At 46.2% G+C, this 14,444-nt stretch overlaps 1 protein-coding gene across 2 annotated transcripts in view; it reads right to left on the bottom strand.

The window, feature by feature from the left end:
• Nucleotides 1-14,444, bottom strand: part of LOC124032128 (receptor-type tyrosine-protein phosphatase-like N) — an 86,769-nt gene that overhangs the window by 45,970 nt on the left and 26,355 nt on the right. For both annotated transcript variants that reach the window (XM_046344376.1, XM_046344292.1), the window contains exons 3-6: nucleotides 8,370-8,480; nucleotides 4,664-4,760; nucleotides 3,945-4,380; nucleotides 3,120-3,495 (exon numbers count right to left, since the gene is read on the bottom strand). In XM_046344376.1, coding sequence (XP_046200332.1) covers nucleotides 3,120-3,495; nucleotides 3,945-4,380; nucleotides 4,664-4,760; nucleotides 8,370-8,480 — 1,020 coding nt within the window. The remainder of the gene's footprint in view (nucleotides 1-3,119; nucleotides 3,496-3,944; nucleotides 4,381-4,663; nucleotides 4,761-8,369; nucleotides 8,481-14,444) is intronic.

The raw sequence follows: 14,444 nt of genomic DNA, 5'->3' as shown, positions 1-14,444 counted from the left end.
AGCGTGGCCAGGTTAGTCAGAAGAGATAGCGTGGCCAGGTTAGTCAGAAGAGATAGCATGGCCAGGTTAGTCAGAAGAGATAGCGTGGCCAGGTTAGTCAGAAGAGATAGCGTGGCCAGGTTAGTCAGAAGAGATAGCGTGGCCAGGTTAGTCAGAAGAGATAGCATGGCCAGGTTAGTCAGAAGAGATAGCGTGGCCAGGTTAGTCAGAAGAGATAGCGTGGCCAGGTTAGTCAGAAGAGATAGCGTGGCCAGGTTAGTCAGAAGAGATAGCGTGGCCAGGTTAGTCAGAAGAGATAGCGTGGCCAGGTTAGTCAGAAGAGATAGCGTGGCCAGGTTAGTCAGAAGAGATAGCGTGGCCAGGTTAGTCAGAAGAGATAGCATGGCCAGGTTAGTCAGAAGAGATAGCATGGCCAGGTTAGTCAGAAGAGATAGCGTGGCCAGGTTAGTCAGAAGAGATAGCGTGGCCAGGTTAGTCATGAAGAGATAGCGTGGCCAGGTTAGTCAAAAGAGATAGCGTGGCCAGGTTAGTCAGAAGAGATAGCGTGGCCAGGTTAGTCAGAAGAGATAGCGTGGCCAGGTTAGTCAGAAGAGATAGCGTGGCCAGGTTAGTCAGAAGAGATAGCGTGGCCAGGTTAGTCAGAAGAGATAGCGTGGCCAGGTTAGTCAGAAGAGATAGCGTGGCCAGGTTAGTCAGAAGAGATAGCAAGGCCAGGTTAGTCAGAAGAGATAGCGTGGCCAGGTTAGTCAGAAGAGATAGCGTGGCCAGGTTAGTCAGAAGAGATAGCGTGGCCAGGTTAGTCAGAAGAGATAGCGTGGCCAGGTTAGTCAGAAGAGATAGCGTGGCCAGGTTAGTCAGAAGAGATAGCATGGCCAGGTTAGTCATGAAGAGATAGCGTAGCCAGGTTAGTCAGAAGAGATAGCATGGCCAGGTTAGTCAGAAGAGATAGCGTGGCCAGGTTAGTCAGAAGAGATAGCATGGCCAGGTTAGTCAGAAGAGATAGCATGGCCAGGTTAGTCAGAGGAGATAGCGTGGCCAGGTTAGTCAGAAGAGATAGTGTGGCCAGGTTAGTCATGAAGAGATAGCGTGGCCAGGTTAGTCAGAAGAGATAGCAAGGCCAGGTTAGTCAGAAGTGATGGCGTGGCCAGGTTAGTCAGAAGAGATAGCGTGGCCAGGTTAGTCAGAAGAGATAGCGTGGCCAGGTTAGTCAGAAGAGATAGCGTGGCCAGGTTAGTCAGAAGAGATAGCGTGGCCAGGTTAGTCAGAAGAGATAGCAAGGCCAGGTTAGTCAGAAGAGATAGCATGGCCAGGTTAGTCAGAAGAGATAGCAAGGCATTGTTGACATTGAGTATGACATTGTTGCCGCCCGTGCCATTCAACACAAGGGAAGTCAGTGAGCATTTGGCCTCCCTTGATGAAAAATAAATAAAATCTGAACGAGAGGGGGATGCCATTGGTGTTAGAGACAACATGAAGGAGAGGGGGATGCCATTGGTGTTAGAGACAACATGAAGGAGAGGGGGATGCCATTGGTGTAGAGACAACATGAAGGAGAGGGGGATGCCATTGGTGTTAGAGACAACATGAAGGAGAGGGGGATGCCATTGGTGTTAGAGACAACATGAAGGAGAGGGGGATGCCATTGGTGTTAGAGACAACATGAAGGAGAGGGGGATGCCATTGGTGTTAGAGACAACATGAACGAGAGGGGGATGCCATTGGTGTTAGAGACAACATGAAGGAGTGGTGGAGGAGCTCCTGTTGTTGACATGGTGCTGGAATAGTGGAGGAGCTCCTGTTGTTGACATGGTGCTGGAATAGTGGAGGAGCTCCTGTTGTTGACATGGTGCTGGAATAGTGGAGGAGCTCCTGTTGTTGACATGGTGCTGGAATAGTGGAGGAGCTCCTGTTGTTGACATGGTGCTGGAATAGTGGAGGAGCTCCTGTTGTTGACATGGTGCTGGAATAGTGGAGGAGCTCCTGTTGTTGACATGGTGCTGGAATAGTGGAGGAGCTCCTGTGTACTATGCGACTTGAGGTAACTCTCTGTCTTCTTATTGTCTCTGCCTTTAGGTCTATATATCACTGTGTCTTATTGTCTCTGCCTTTAGGCCTCTATATCACTGTGTCGTCTTATTGTCTCGGCCTTTAGGTCTGTATATCACTGTGTCTTATTGTCTCTGCCTTTAGGTCTGTATATCACTGTGTCTTCTTATTGTCTCTGCCTTTAGGTCTGTATATCACTGTGTCTTATTGTCTCTGCCTTTAGGTCTGTATATCACTGTGTCTTCTTATTGTCTCTGCCTTTAGGTCTGTATATCACTGTGTCTTATTGTCTCTGCCTTTAGGCCTGTATATCACTGTGTCTTATTGTCTCTGCCTTTAGGTCTGTATATCACTGTGTCTTCTTATTGTCTCTGCCTTTAGGTCTGTATATCACTGTGTCTTATTGTCTCTGCCTTTAGGTCTGTATATCACTGTGTCTTCTTATTGTCTCTTCCTTTAGGTCTATATATCACTGTGTCTTCTTATTGTCTCTGCCTTTAGGTCTGTATATCACTGTGTCTTCTTATTGTCTCGGCCTTTAGGTCTATATATCACTGTGTCTTCTTATTGTCTCTTCCTTTAGGTCTATATATCACTGTGTCTTATTATTGTCTCTGCCTTTAGGTCTGTATATCACTGTGTCTTATTGTTGTCTCTGCCTTTAGGTCTATATATCACTGTGTCTTATTGTCTTGGCCTTTAGGTCTGTATATCACTGTGTCTTCTTATTGTCTCTTCCTTTAGGTCTATATATCACTGTGTCTTATTATTGTCTCTGCCTTTAGGTCTGTATATCACTGTGTCTTATTGTTGTCTCTGCCTTTAGGTCTATATATCACTGTGTCTTATTGTCTTGGCCTTTAGGTCTATATATCACGGTTGCAAGGCATATAAACTAACAGGTTGCAGAGCAAACAACTCAATTATCACAACACACAGGTTGTAATATGGCAACTGGCTTTGCTTCCCCAGTGAATTTACACACACCCTGCTACTGAACCTAGTTCATTTGAATGAATTCATTCATTAAAACACTGCTACTTAAGGTACTTAAACAGTTACTACTATCTCACCATCCAGCCCAGCCAGAGAACTGTAGTCCTGAGGAACCTTCTTCTTCTGTTGTTGTAGTTGTAACCGTATCTTCTTCTGTTGTTGCTGTTGCCTGGCCGTATCCTGTCCTGTCAGACTGTAGTCCTCCACATAGTCCAGAGGCAGTTCCAGGTCCTCGTAGTAGGGCGAGGCCGGAAGTGCTGCCGCCCCCCTGTGGCGGAACGAGGGCTGTACAGGGGAAGAGGACAGATAGAGGGAGATGACGTCCTGCAGCAGTTGACGGTCTCTCTCTCTCTGTTTGGCCTGTTGGGATCTAGAGGAGGAGGAGGGGCGGGGCCCTGGGTAGACTCCTCCTCCCTGGTGGAGGGAGCGTTCTCCATCTTCCTGGTATCTGTGCTGTAAAACACAGAGAGAGAAAACACGCATGGTTTTACGGGATGAGGACACATGTTCTATTGTGTGTGTGTGTGTGTGTGTGTGTGTGTGTGTGTGTGTGTGTGTGTGTGTGTGTGTGTGTGTGTGTGTGTGTGTGTGTGTGTGTGTGTGTGTGTGTGTGTGTGTGTGTGCGTGTGTGTGTGTGTGTACTAATTCACCTTAATGTCCTAACATTTCACCTTAATGTCCTGACATTTCCCCTTAATGTCCTGACATTTCACCTTAATGTCCTGAGAAGGGGTTAGGGTTTTTGGTGTTAAGATTAGGTTAAGGGTTAGGGAAAAAATGATTTTTAATGGTGATTTTTTTTTTTTACAAAAAGTCCTGACATTTCATGAAAACACAGCTGTGTGTGTATGCGTGTCTGTGTGTATGTGTGTGTCTGTGTGTACGTGCATGGCTTACAGTACCTGTTGATAAGTATAGGGGTCCATGGGAGAGGTCTGCATGCGGAGGGGGAACTGGGCATGGTCTACTATCATGTAGTCCTGGTGGCTGTCAGCCAGACTGGGGTATCCTCCCTGATTGGAGGAGCTGCTGGGGTATCCTCCCTGATTGGAGGAGCTGCTGGGGTATCCTCCCTGATTGGAGGAGCTGCTGGGGTATCCTCCCTGATTAGAGGAGCTGCTGGGGTATCCTCCCTGATTAGAGGAGCTGCTGGGGTATCCTCCCTGATTGGAGGAGCTGCTGGGGTATCCTCCCTGATTGGAGGAGCTGCTGGGGTATCCTCCCTGATTGGAGGAGCTGCTGGGGTATCCTCCCTGATTGGAGGAGCTGCTGGGGTATCCTCCCTGATTGGAGGAGCTGCTGGGGTATCCTCCCTGATTGAAGGAGCTCTGCTTGGGTCTGAGAGGAAGGACAAGGAAGATGATTTTGTATATTTTGGGCAGTTCTAAGCATAATATTGCATGTCTACTCCACTAACTTGCTTTCTTTCATTGGGTTTTACTTGACAGGAACAATAAACACCCACTTTGTGAATAGGATAGATTTAGCCAGCCCGGCTCATTTTCATCTGTGCAAGTACAATTACACAGAGGCACGATAAGATGATGGATCGATAAGAGGAAAAGGCCCATTACTTTTCTAACTCCACTGTTAGATTCTGTAAATGTGTAATGATCCTTACTGCGAGGAAGAGGTCTTGGAGGGTCTCGGGGTGTGAGGAACTCTGCTCAGCTCTTTGGTAACAATGTACTGGGTGATGTCATCTTGCCAGGACAAACCTACACATGAAACATACAGACCATTTATATTTTATAATAATGTCCACTAAATTGAGGTATTTTGGTATTTCATTAGGATCCCCATTAACTGTTGCAAAAGCAACATATAGACAAGAACAGCACATATAGACAAGAACAGCGCAAGGATGTAACTACATACAAGTAGTCTACATATCAATACATACACACCAACTATCTAGGTCAGATAGGAGAGAGGTGTTGTGCTGTGAGGTGTTGCTTTATCTATTTTTTAAAACCAGGTTTGCTGTTTATTTCAGCAATATGAAATGGAAGGAAGTTCCATGCAATAAGGGCTCTATATAATACTGTACGCTTTCTTGAAGTTGTTAAATAAATAAATAAATGAAACTGAAACAGTCCCGTAAGGTGCAAACACTAATACAGAAAATAACTACCTACAAAACCTACCTAAGTATGGTTCGCAATCAGAGACAACGATAGACAGCTGTCCCTGATTGAGAACCACACTGGCCAAACAACACAGAAATCCAAAACATAGAAAAAGGACATAGAATGTCCACCCAAATCACACCCTGACCAAACCAAACTAGAGACATAAAAAGCTCTCTATGGTCAGGGCGTGACACTCTGATTACAATGAAGAGCAAAACGTGCCGCTCTGTTCTTGGTCGGCTGGAGCTTAACTAGGTCTTTCCTTACAGCACTGGACCACATGACTGGACAATAATCAAGATTAGACAAAACTAGAGCCTGCAGGGCATGCAGGGAATCACAGACAAACCTCTCCTCATCTTTACAACCACTGAATCTATATGTTTTGACCATGACAGTTTACAATCTAAGGTAACGCCAATTAATTTAGTCTCCTCACCTTGTTCAACAGCCAAACCATTCATAACCAGATTCATCAGAGATATAGAACTTAGGTAACTTAGGTAATGATTTGTACCAAATACAATGCTCTAGTTTTAGAGATGTTCCGGAACAGTTTAATACTGGCCACCCATTCCAAAACAGACTGCAACTCTTTAAGTGTTTCAGAGACTTCATTAGCTGTGGATGCTGATGAGTATATGGTTGAATCATAAGCATACATGGACACACATGCTCTGTTCAGTGGCAGGTCATTGGTAAAAATAGAAAAGAGTAGAGGGCCTAGAGAGCTGCCCTGCGGTACACCACATTTTACATGTTTGACATCAGAGAAGCTTCAATTAAAGAAAACCCTTTGAGTTCTATTAGATAGATAGCCCTGAATCCCCAATATGGTTGAAAAGCAATAACACATACACTATCGGTCAAAAGTTTTAGAACACCTACTCATTCCAGGGTTTTTCTTTATATTGTACTATTTTCTACATTGTAGAATAATAGCGAAGACATCAAAAGTATGAAATAACACACATGGAATCATGAATAAAACAAATAAAGTGTTAAACAAATAAAAATATATTTAACATTTGAGATTCTTCCAATCAAATCAAACTTCATTTGTCACGTGTAGACCTAACCATAAAATGTTTACTTACAAGCCCTTAACCAACAGCGCAGTTCAAGAAAGAGTTATGAAAATATTTACCAAATAAACTAAAGTAAAAGATTATAAAAAAGTAACACAATAAAATAAAGAGGCCATATACAGGGTTACCGATAACGAGTCAATGTGCGGATGTATAGGATAGAGGTAATATGTACATGTAGGAAGGGGTGAAGTGACTGCATAGATAATAAACAGAGAGTAGTAGCAGTGTTCAAAAAAGAGAGGGGTGTGTGTGTTAGTGTTGACTGATCCTGCAGTGTGTTATAGTGTTGACTCACCCTGCAGTGTGTTATAGTGTTGACTGATCCTGCAGTGTGTTATAGTGTTGTCTCACCCTGCAGTGTGTTATAGTGTTGAGTCACCCTGCAGTGTGTTATAGTGTTGACTCACCCTGCAGTGTGTTATAGTGTTGACTCACCCTGCAGTGTGTTAGAGTGTTGACTCACCCTGCAGTGTGTTATAGTTTTGACTCACCCTGCAGTATGTTATAGTGTTGACTCACCCTGCAGTGTGTTATAGTGTTGACTCACCCTACAGTGTGTTATAGTGTTGACTCACCCTGCAGTGTGTTAGAGTGTTGACTCACCCTACAGTGTGTTAGAGTGCTGACTCACCCTGCAGTGTGTTAGAGTGCTGACTCACCCTGCAGTGTGTTAGAGTGCTGACTCACCCTGCAGTGTGTTAGAGTGTTGACTCACCCTGCAGTGTGTTAGAGTGCTGACTCACCCTGCAGTGTGTTAGAGTGTTGACTCACCCTGCAGTGTGTTAGAGTGCTGACTCAGTGTGTTATAGTTTTGACCCTGCAGTGTGTTAGAGTGTTGACTCACCCTACAGTGTGTTATAGTGTTGACTCACCCTGCAGTGTGTTAGAGTGTTGACTCACCCTACAGTGTGTTAGAGTGCTGACTCACCCTGCAGTGTGTTAGAGTGCTGACTCACCCTGCAGTGTGTTAGAGTGCTGACTCACCCTGCAGTGTGTTAGAGTGCTGACTCACCCTGCAGTGTGTTAGAGTGTTGACTCACCCTGCAGTGTGTTAGAGTGCTGACTCACCCTGCAGTGTGTTAGAGTGTTGACTCACCCTGCAGTGTGTTAGAGTGCTGACTCACCCTGCAGTGTGTTAGAGTGTTGACTCACCCTACAGTGTGTTAGAGTGTTGACTCACCCTGCAGTGTGTTATAGTGTTGAGTCACCCTGCAGTGTGTTATAGTGTTGACTCACCCTGCAGTGTGTTATAGTGTTGACTCACCCTGCAGTGTGTTAGAGTGTTGACTCACCCTGCAGTGTGTTATAGTTTTGACTCACCCTGCAGTATGTTATAGTGTTGACTCACCCTGCAGTGTGTTATAGTGTTGACTCACCCTACAGTGTGTTATAGTGCTGACTCACCCTGCAGTGTGTTAGAGTGCTGACTCACCCTGCAGTGTGTTAGAGTGCTGACTCACCCTGCAGTGTGTTAGAGTGCTGACTCACCCTGCAGTGTGTTAGAGTGTTGACTCACCCTGCAGTGTGTTAGAGTGCTGACTCACCCTGCAGTGTGTTAGAGTGTTGACTCACCCTGCAGTGTGTTAGAGTGCTGACTCACCCTGCAGTGTGTTAGAGTGTTGACTCACCCTACAGTGTGTTATAGTGTTGACTCACCCTGCAGTGTGTTAGAGTGTTGACTCACCCTACAGTGTGTTAGAGTGCTGACTCACCCTGCAGTGTGTTAGAGTGCTGACTCACCCTGCAGTGTGTTAGAGTGCTGACTCACCCTGCAGTGTGTTAGAGTGCTGACTCACCCTGCAGTGTGTTAGAGTGTTGACTCACCCTGCAGTGTGTTAGAGTGCTGACTCACCCTGCAGTGTGTTAGAGTGTTGACTCACCCTGCAGTGTGTTAGAGTGCTGACTCACCCTGCAGTGTGTTAGAGTGTTGACTCACCCTACAGTGTGTTAGAGTGTTGACTCACCCTACAGTGTGTTATAGTGTTGACTCACCCTGCAGTGTGTTAGAGTGCTGACTCACCCTGCAGTGTGTTAGAGTGTTGACTCACCCTACAGTGTGTTAGAGTGTTGACTCACCCTACAGTGTGTTAGAGTGCTGACTCACCCTGCAGTGTGAGCTGTTTGAGGACTTCCTGCATCCTCTTCAGAACAGGAACTGACACCTGGTACTGCACCTGGTCCAGCTTAGAGGTACGGCACTGCCCAAAGAGACCGTCTGTAACACACAGCAAATCACATTAAAACACACAGAATTACAGAGTTTACAGAGTTTATATATACACACACACGCACGCACGCACGCACGCACGCACGCACGCACGCACGCACGCACGCACGCACGCACGCACGCACGCACGCACGCACGCACACACACACACACACACACACACACACACACACACACACACACACACACACACACACACACACACACACACACACACACACACACACACACACACACACACACACACACACACACACACACACACACACATAGTGAACCCAGCCCTCTCTCCCCTCCATAGTGAACCCAGCCCTCTCTCTCCTCTCTCCTCCATAGTGAACCCTTCCCTCTCTCTCCTCTCTCCTCCATAGTGAACCCAGCCCCCTCTCTCCTCCATAGTGAACCCAGCCCTCTCTCTCCTCTCTCCTCCATAGTGAACCCAGACCTCTCTCTAATCTCTCTCCTCCATAGTGAACCCAGCCCCCTCTCTCCTCCATAGTGAACCCAGCCCTCTCTCTCCTCTCTCCTCCATAGTGAACCCAGCCCTCTCTCTCCTCTCTCCTCTCTCCTCCATAGTTAACCCAGCCCCCTCTCTCCTCCATAGTGAACCCAGCCCTCTCTCTCCTCTCTACTCCATAGTGAACCCAGCCCCCTTTCTCCTCCATAGTGAACCCAGCCCCCTCTCTCCTCCATAGTTAACCCAGCCCTCTCTCTCCTATCTCCTCCATAGAGAACCCAGCCCTCTTTCTCCTCCATAGTGAATCCAGCCCTCTCTCTCCTCCATAGTGAACCCAGCCCTCTCTCTCCTCCATAGTTAACCCAGCCCTCTCTCTCCTCTCTCCTCCATAGTGAACCCAGACCTCTCTCTCCTCTCTCCTCCATAGTGAACCCAGACCTCTCTCTCCTCTCTCCTCCATAGTAAACCCAGCCCTCTCTCTCCTCTCTACTCCATAGTGAACCCAGCCCCCTTTCTCCTCCATAGTGAACCCAGCCCCCTCTCTCCTCCATAGTTAACCCAGCCCTCTCTCTCCTCTCTCCTCCATAGTGAACCCAGCCCTCCCTCTCCTCCATAGTGAACCCAGCCCTCCCTCTCCTCCATAGTGAACCCAGCCCCCTATCTCCTCCATAGTGAAACCAGCCCCCTCTCTCCTCCATAGTGAACCCAGCCCTCTCTCTCCTCTCTCCTCCATAGTGAACCCTGCCCTCTCTCTCCTCCATAGTGAACCCAGGCCTCCCTCTTCTCCATAGTGAACCCAGCCCTCTCTCTCCTCCATAGTGAATCCAGCCCTCTCTCTCCTCTATAGTGAACCCAGCCCTCTCTCTCCTCCATAGTGAACCCAGCCCTTCCTCTCCTCTCTCCTCCATAGTGATCCCAGCCCTCTCTCTCCTCCATAGTGAACCCAGCCCTCCCTCTCCTCTCTCCTCCATAGTGAAACCAGCCCTCTCTCTCCTGTCTCCTTCATAGTGAACCCAGACCTCTCTCTCCTCCCTAGTGAACCCAGCCCTCCTCTCCTCTCTCCTCCATAGTGAACCCAGCCCTCTCTCTCCTCTCTCCTCCATAGTGAACCCAGCCCTCTCTCTCCTCCATAGTGAACCCAGCCCTCTCTCTCCTCTCTCCTCCACAGTGAACCCAGACCCCTCTCTCCTCCAGAGTGAACCCAGCCCTCTCTCTCCTCTCTCCTCCATAGTGAACCCAGCCCCCTCTCTCCTCTCTCCTCCATAGTGAACCCAGCCCTCTCTCTCCTCTCTCCTCCCTAGTGAACCCAGCCCCCTCTCTCCTCCATATTGAACCCAGCCCCATCTCTCCTGCATAGTTAATCCAAACCCCTCTCTCCTCTCATTTAAGTCATTACATTACTCCATAGTGAACCCAGCCCAATCTCTCCTTCATTGTGAACCCAGCCCTCTCTCTCCTCTCTCCTCCATAGTGAACCCTGCCCTATCTCTCCTCCATAGTGAACCCAGGCCTCCCTCTTCTCCATAGTGAACCCAGCCCTCTCTCTCCTCCATAGTGAACCCAGCACTCTCTCTCCTCCATAGTGAATCTAGGCCTCTCTCTCCTCCATAGTGATCCCAGCCCTCTCTCTCCTCCATAGTGAACCCAGCCCCCCCCTCTCCTCTCTCCTCCATAGTGAACCCAGACCTCTCTCTCCTCCCTAGTGAACCCAGCCCTCCTCTACTCTCTCCTCCATAGTAAACCCAGCCCTCTCTCGCCTCTCTCCTCCATAGTGAACCCAGACCTCTCTCTCCTCCCTAGTGAACCCAGCCCTCCTCTACTCTCTCCTCCATAGTAAACCCAGCCCTCTCTCGCCTCTCTCCTCCATAGTTAACCCAGCCCTCTCTCTCCTCCATAGTGAACCCAGCCCTCTCTCTCCTCTCTCCTCTCTCCTCCATAGTGAACCCAGACCTCTCTCTCCTCTCTCCTCCATAGTGAACCCACACCTCTCTCTCCTCTCTCCTCCATAGTGAACCCAGCCCTCTCTCTCCTCTCTCCTCCATAGTTGACCCAGCCCCCTCTCTCCTCCATAGTGAACCCAGCCCTCTCTCTCCTCCATAGTTAACCCAGCCCTCTCTCACCTCTCTACTCCATAGTGAACCCAGCCCCCTTTCTCCTCCATAGTGAACCCAGCCCCCTCTCTCCTCCATAGTTAACCCAGCCCTCTCTCTCCTCTCTCCTCCATAGTAAACCCAGCCCTCTCTCTCCTCCATAGTGAACCCAGCCCTCTCTCTCCTCCATAGTGAACCCAGCCCTCTCTCTCCTCCATAGTTAACCCAGCCCTCTCTCTCCTCTCTCCTCCATAGTGAACCCAGCCCTCCCTCTCCTCCATAGTGAACCCAGCCCTCCCTCTCCTCCATAGTGAACCCAGCCCCCTATCTCCTCCATAGTGAACCCAGCCCCCTCTCTCCTCCATAGTGAACCCGGCCCTCCCTCTCCTCCATAGTGAACCTATCCCCCTCTCTCCTCCATAGTGAACCCAGCCCCCTCTCTCCTCCATAGTGAACCCAGACCTCTCTCTCCTCTCTCCTCCATAGTGAACCCAGACCTCTCTCTCCTCTCTCCTCCATAGTGAACCCAGCCCCCTCTCTCCTCTCTCCTCCATAGTGAACCCAGGCCTCCCTCTTCTCCATAGTGAAACCAGCCCTCTCTCTCCTCTCTCCTCCATAGTGAACCCAGCCCCCCCTCTCCTACATAGTGAACCCAGCCCTCTCTCTCCTCTCCCCTCCATAGTGAACCCAGCCCTCCCTCTCCTCCATAGTGAAACCATCCCTCTCTCTCCTCTCTCCTCCCTAGTGAACCCAGCCCTCTTTCTCCTCTCTCCTCCATAGTGAACCCAGGCCTCCCTCTCCTCCATAGTGAACCCAGCCCTCCCTCTCCTCTCTCCTCCATAGTTATCCCAGCACTCTCTCTCCTCTCTCCTCCATTGTGAACCTAGCCCTCTCTCTCCTCCACAGTGAACCCAGACCCCTCTCTCCTCCATAGTGAACGCAGCCCTCTCTCTCCTCTCTCCTTCATAGTGAACCCAGCCCCCTCTCTCCTCTCTCCTCCATAGTGAACCCAGCCCTCTCTCTCCTCTCTCCTCCCTAGTGAACCCAGCCCAATCTCTCCTCCATAGTGAACCCAGCCCTCTCTCTCCTCTCTCCTCCATAGTGAACCCTGCCCTCTCTCTCCTCCATAGTGAACCCAGGCCTCCCTCTTCTCCATAGTGAACCCAGCCCTCTCTCTCCTCCATAGTGAACCCAGCCCTCTCTCTCCTCCATAGTGAATCCAGGCCTCTCTCTCCTCCATAGTGATCCCAGCCCTCTCTCTCCTCCATAGTGAACCCAGCCCTCCCTCTCCTCTCTCCTCCATAGTGAACCCAGCCCTCTCTCTCCTCTCTCCTCCATAGTGAACCCAGCCCCCTCTCTCCTCCATAGTGAACCCAGCCCTCTCTCTCCTCCATAGTGAACCCAGTCCCCTCTCTCCTCCATAGTTAACCCAGCCCCCTCTCTCCTCTCTCCTCCATAGTGAACCCAGCCCTCTCTCTCCTCTCTCCGCTCTCCTCTCTCCTCCATAGTTAACCAGCCCTCTCTCTCCTCTCTCCTCCATAGTGAACCCAGCCCTCTCTCTCCTCTCTCCTCCATAGTGAACCCAGCCCTCTCTCTCCTCTCTCCTCCATAGTTAACCCAGCCCTCTCTCTCCTCTCTCCTCCATAGTGAACCCAGCCCTCTCTCTCCTCTCTCCTCCATAGTTAACCCAGCCCTCTCTCTCCTCCATAGTGAACCCAGCCCTCTCTCTCCTCTCGCCTCCATAATGAACACAGCTCTCTTTCCTCTTATCCTACCATGAAAACACCCAAAGACATGAGTCACTGCTATTTATAGGAAGAGGACAGAGAAATGGGGGAACGGGGGAGAGGTGGAATGGTGAATGGAGGAAAATGATGAAACAGAGAAGCTGAATGTATTTATTGGGAGTTAAAGGGATGTACACTGCAGTGTATTGTCTTATTTTTCATGACCGGACAAAATAACGTGTGACAAAAAAAGCCAAAATAGATATCAAATGGATATAAATATATATATATAAATACATTTTAATATGGATATATATATAAATACATTTTAATATGGATATATATATAAATACATTTTAATATGGATATATATAATTGCATTTTAATATGGATATATATATAAATACATTTTAATATGGATATATATAATTGCATTTTAATAGATATATATATATAAATACATTTTAATATGGATATATATATAAATACATTTTAATATAGATATATATATAAATACATTTTAATATGGATATATATATATAAATACATTTTAATATAGATATATATATGAATACATTTTAATATGGATATATATATAAATTTGTAAGTCGCTCTGGATAAGAGCGTCTGCTAAATGACTTAAATGTAAATGTAAATGTAAATACATTTTAATATAGATATATAAATAAATACATTTTAATAGATATATATATATATAAATACATTTTAATATGGATATATATATAAATACATTTTAATAGATATATATATATATAAATACATTTTCATATAGATATATATATAAATACATTTTAATATAGATATATATATAAATACATTTTAATATGGATATATATAATTGCATTTTAATATAGATATATATATATAAATACATTTTAATATATATATATATATATATATAAATACATTTTAATATAGATATATATAAATACATTTTAATATAGATATATATATATATATATAAATACATTTTAATATATATATATATATACATTTTAATATGCATATATATAAATACATTTTAATATAGATATATATATATATATACATTTTAATATGCATATATATAAATACATTTTAATATATATATATATATATATATATATATATATATATATATATATATATATATATATATATATATATATATATATATATATACATTTTAATAGCCAGCATCATTGTGAAAGCCATTACAAGGGGTCCATAAGCATAAACTGTAGGAAGGTCATTATGCATTATTACTGCCTCATAATGCATTATAACTGCCTTATAACTGCCTCATAACTGCCTCACAATGCATTATAACTGCCTCATAACTGCCTCATAACTGCCTCATAATGCATTATAACTGCCTTATAACTGCCTCATAACTGCCTCACAATGCATTATAACTGCCTCATAACTGCCTCATAATGCATTATAACTGCCTCATAACTGCCTCACAATGCCTTATAACTGCCTCATAACTGCCTCATAATGCATTATAACTGCCTCATAACTGCCTCATAACTGCCTCATAATGCATTATAACTGCCTCATAACTGCCTCACAATGCCTTATAACTGCCTCATAATGCATTATAACTGCCTCATAACTGCCTCATAATGCATTATAACTGCCTCATAATGCATTATAACTGCCTCATAACTGCCTC

Source organism: Oncorhynchus gorbuscha, linkage group LG01 (assembly GCF_021184085.1).
Source record: "Oncorhynchus gorbuscha isolate QuinsamMale2020 ecotype Even-year linkage group LG01, OgorEven_v1.0, whole genome shotgun sequence".
NCBI classification, from domain to species: Eukaryota; Metazoa; Chordata; class Actinopteri; order Salmoniformes; family Salmonidae; genus Oncorhynchus; species Oncorhynchus gorbuscha.
The sequence above is the reverse complement of the archived record's forward strand: the minus strand, read 5'-3'. Positions and strand labels throughout refer to the sequence as shown.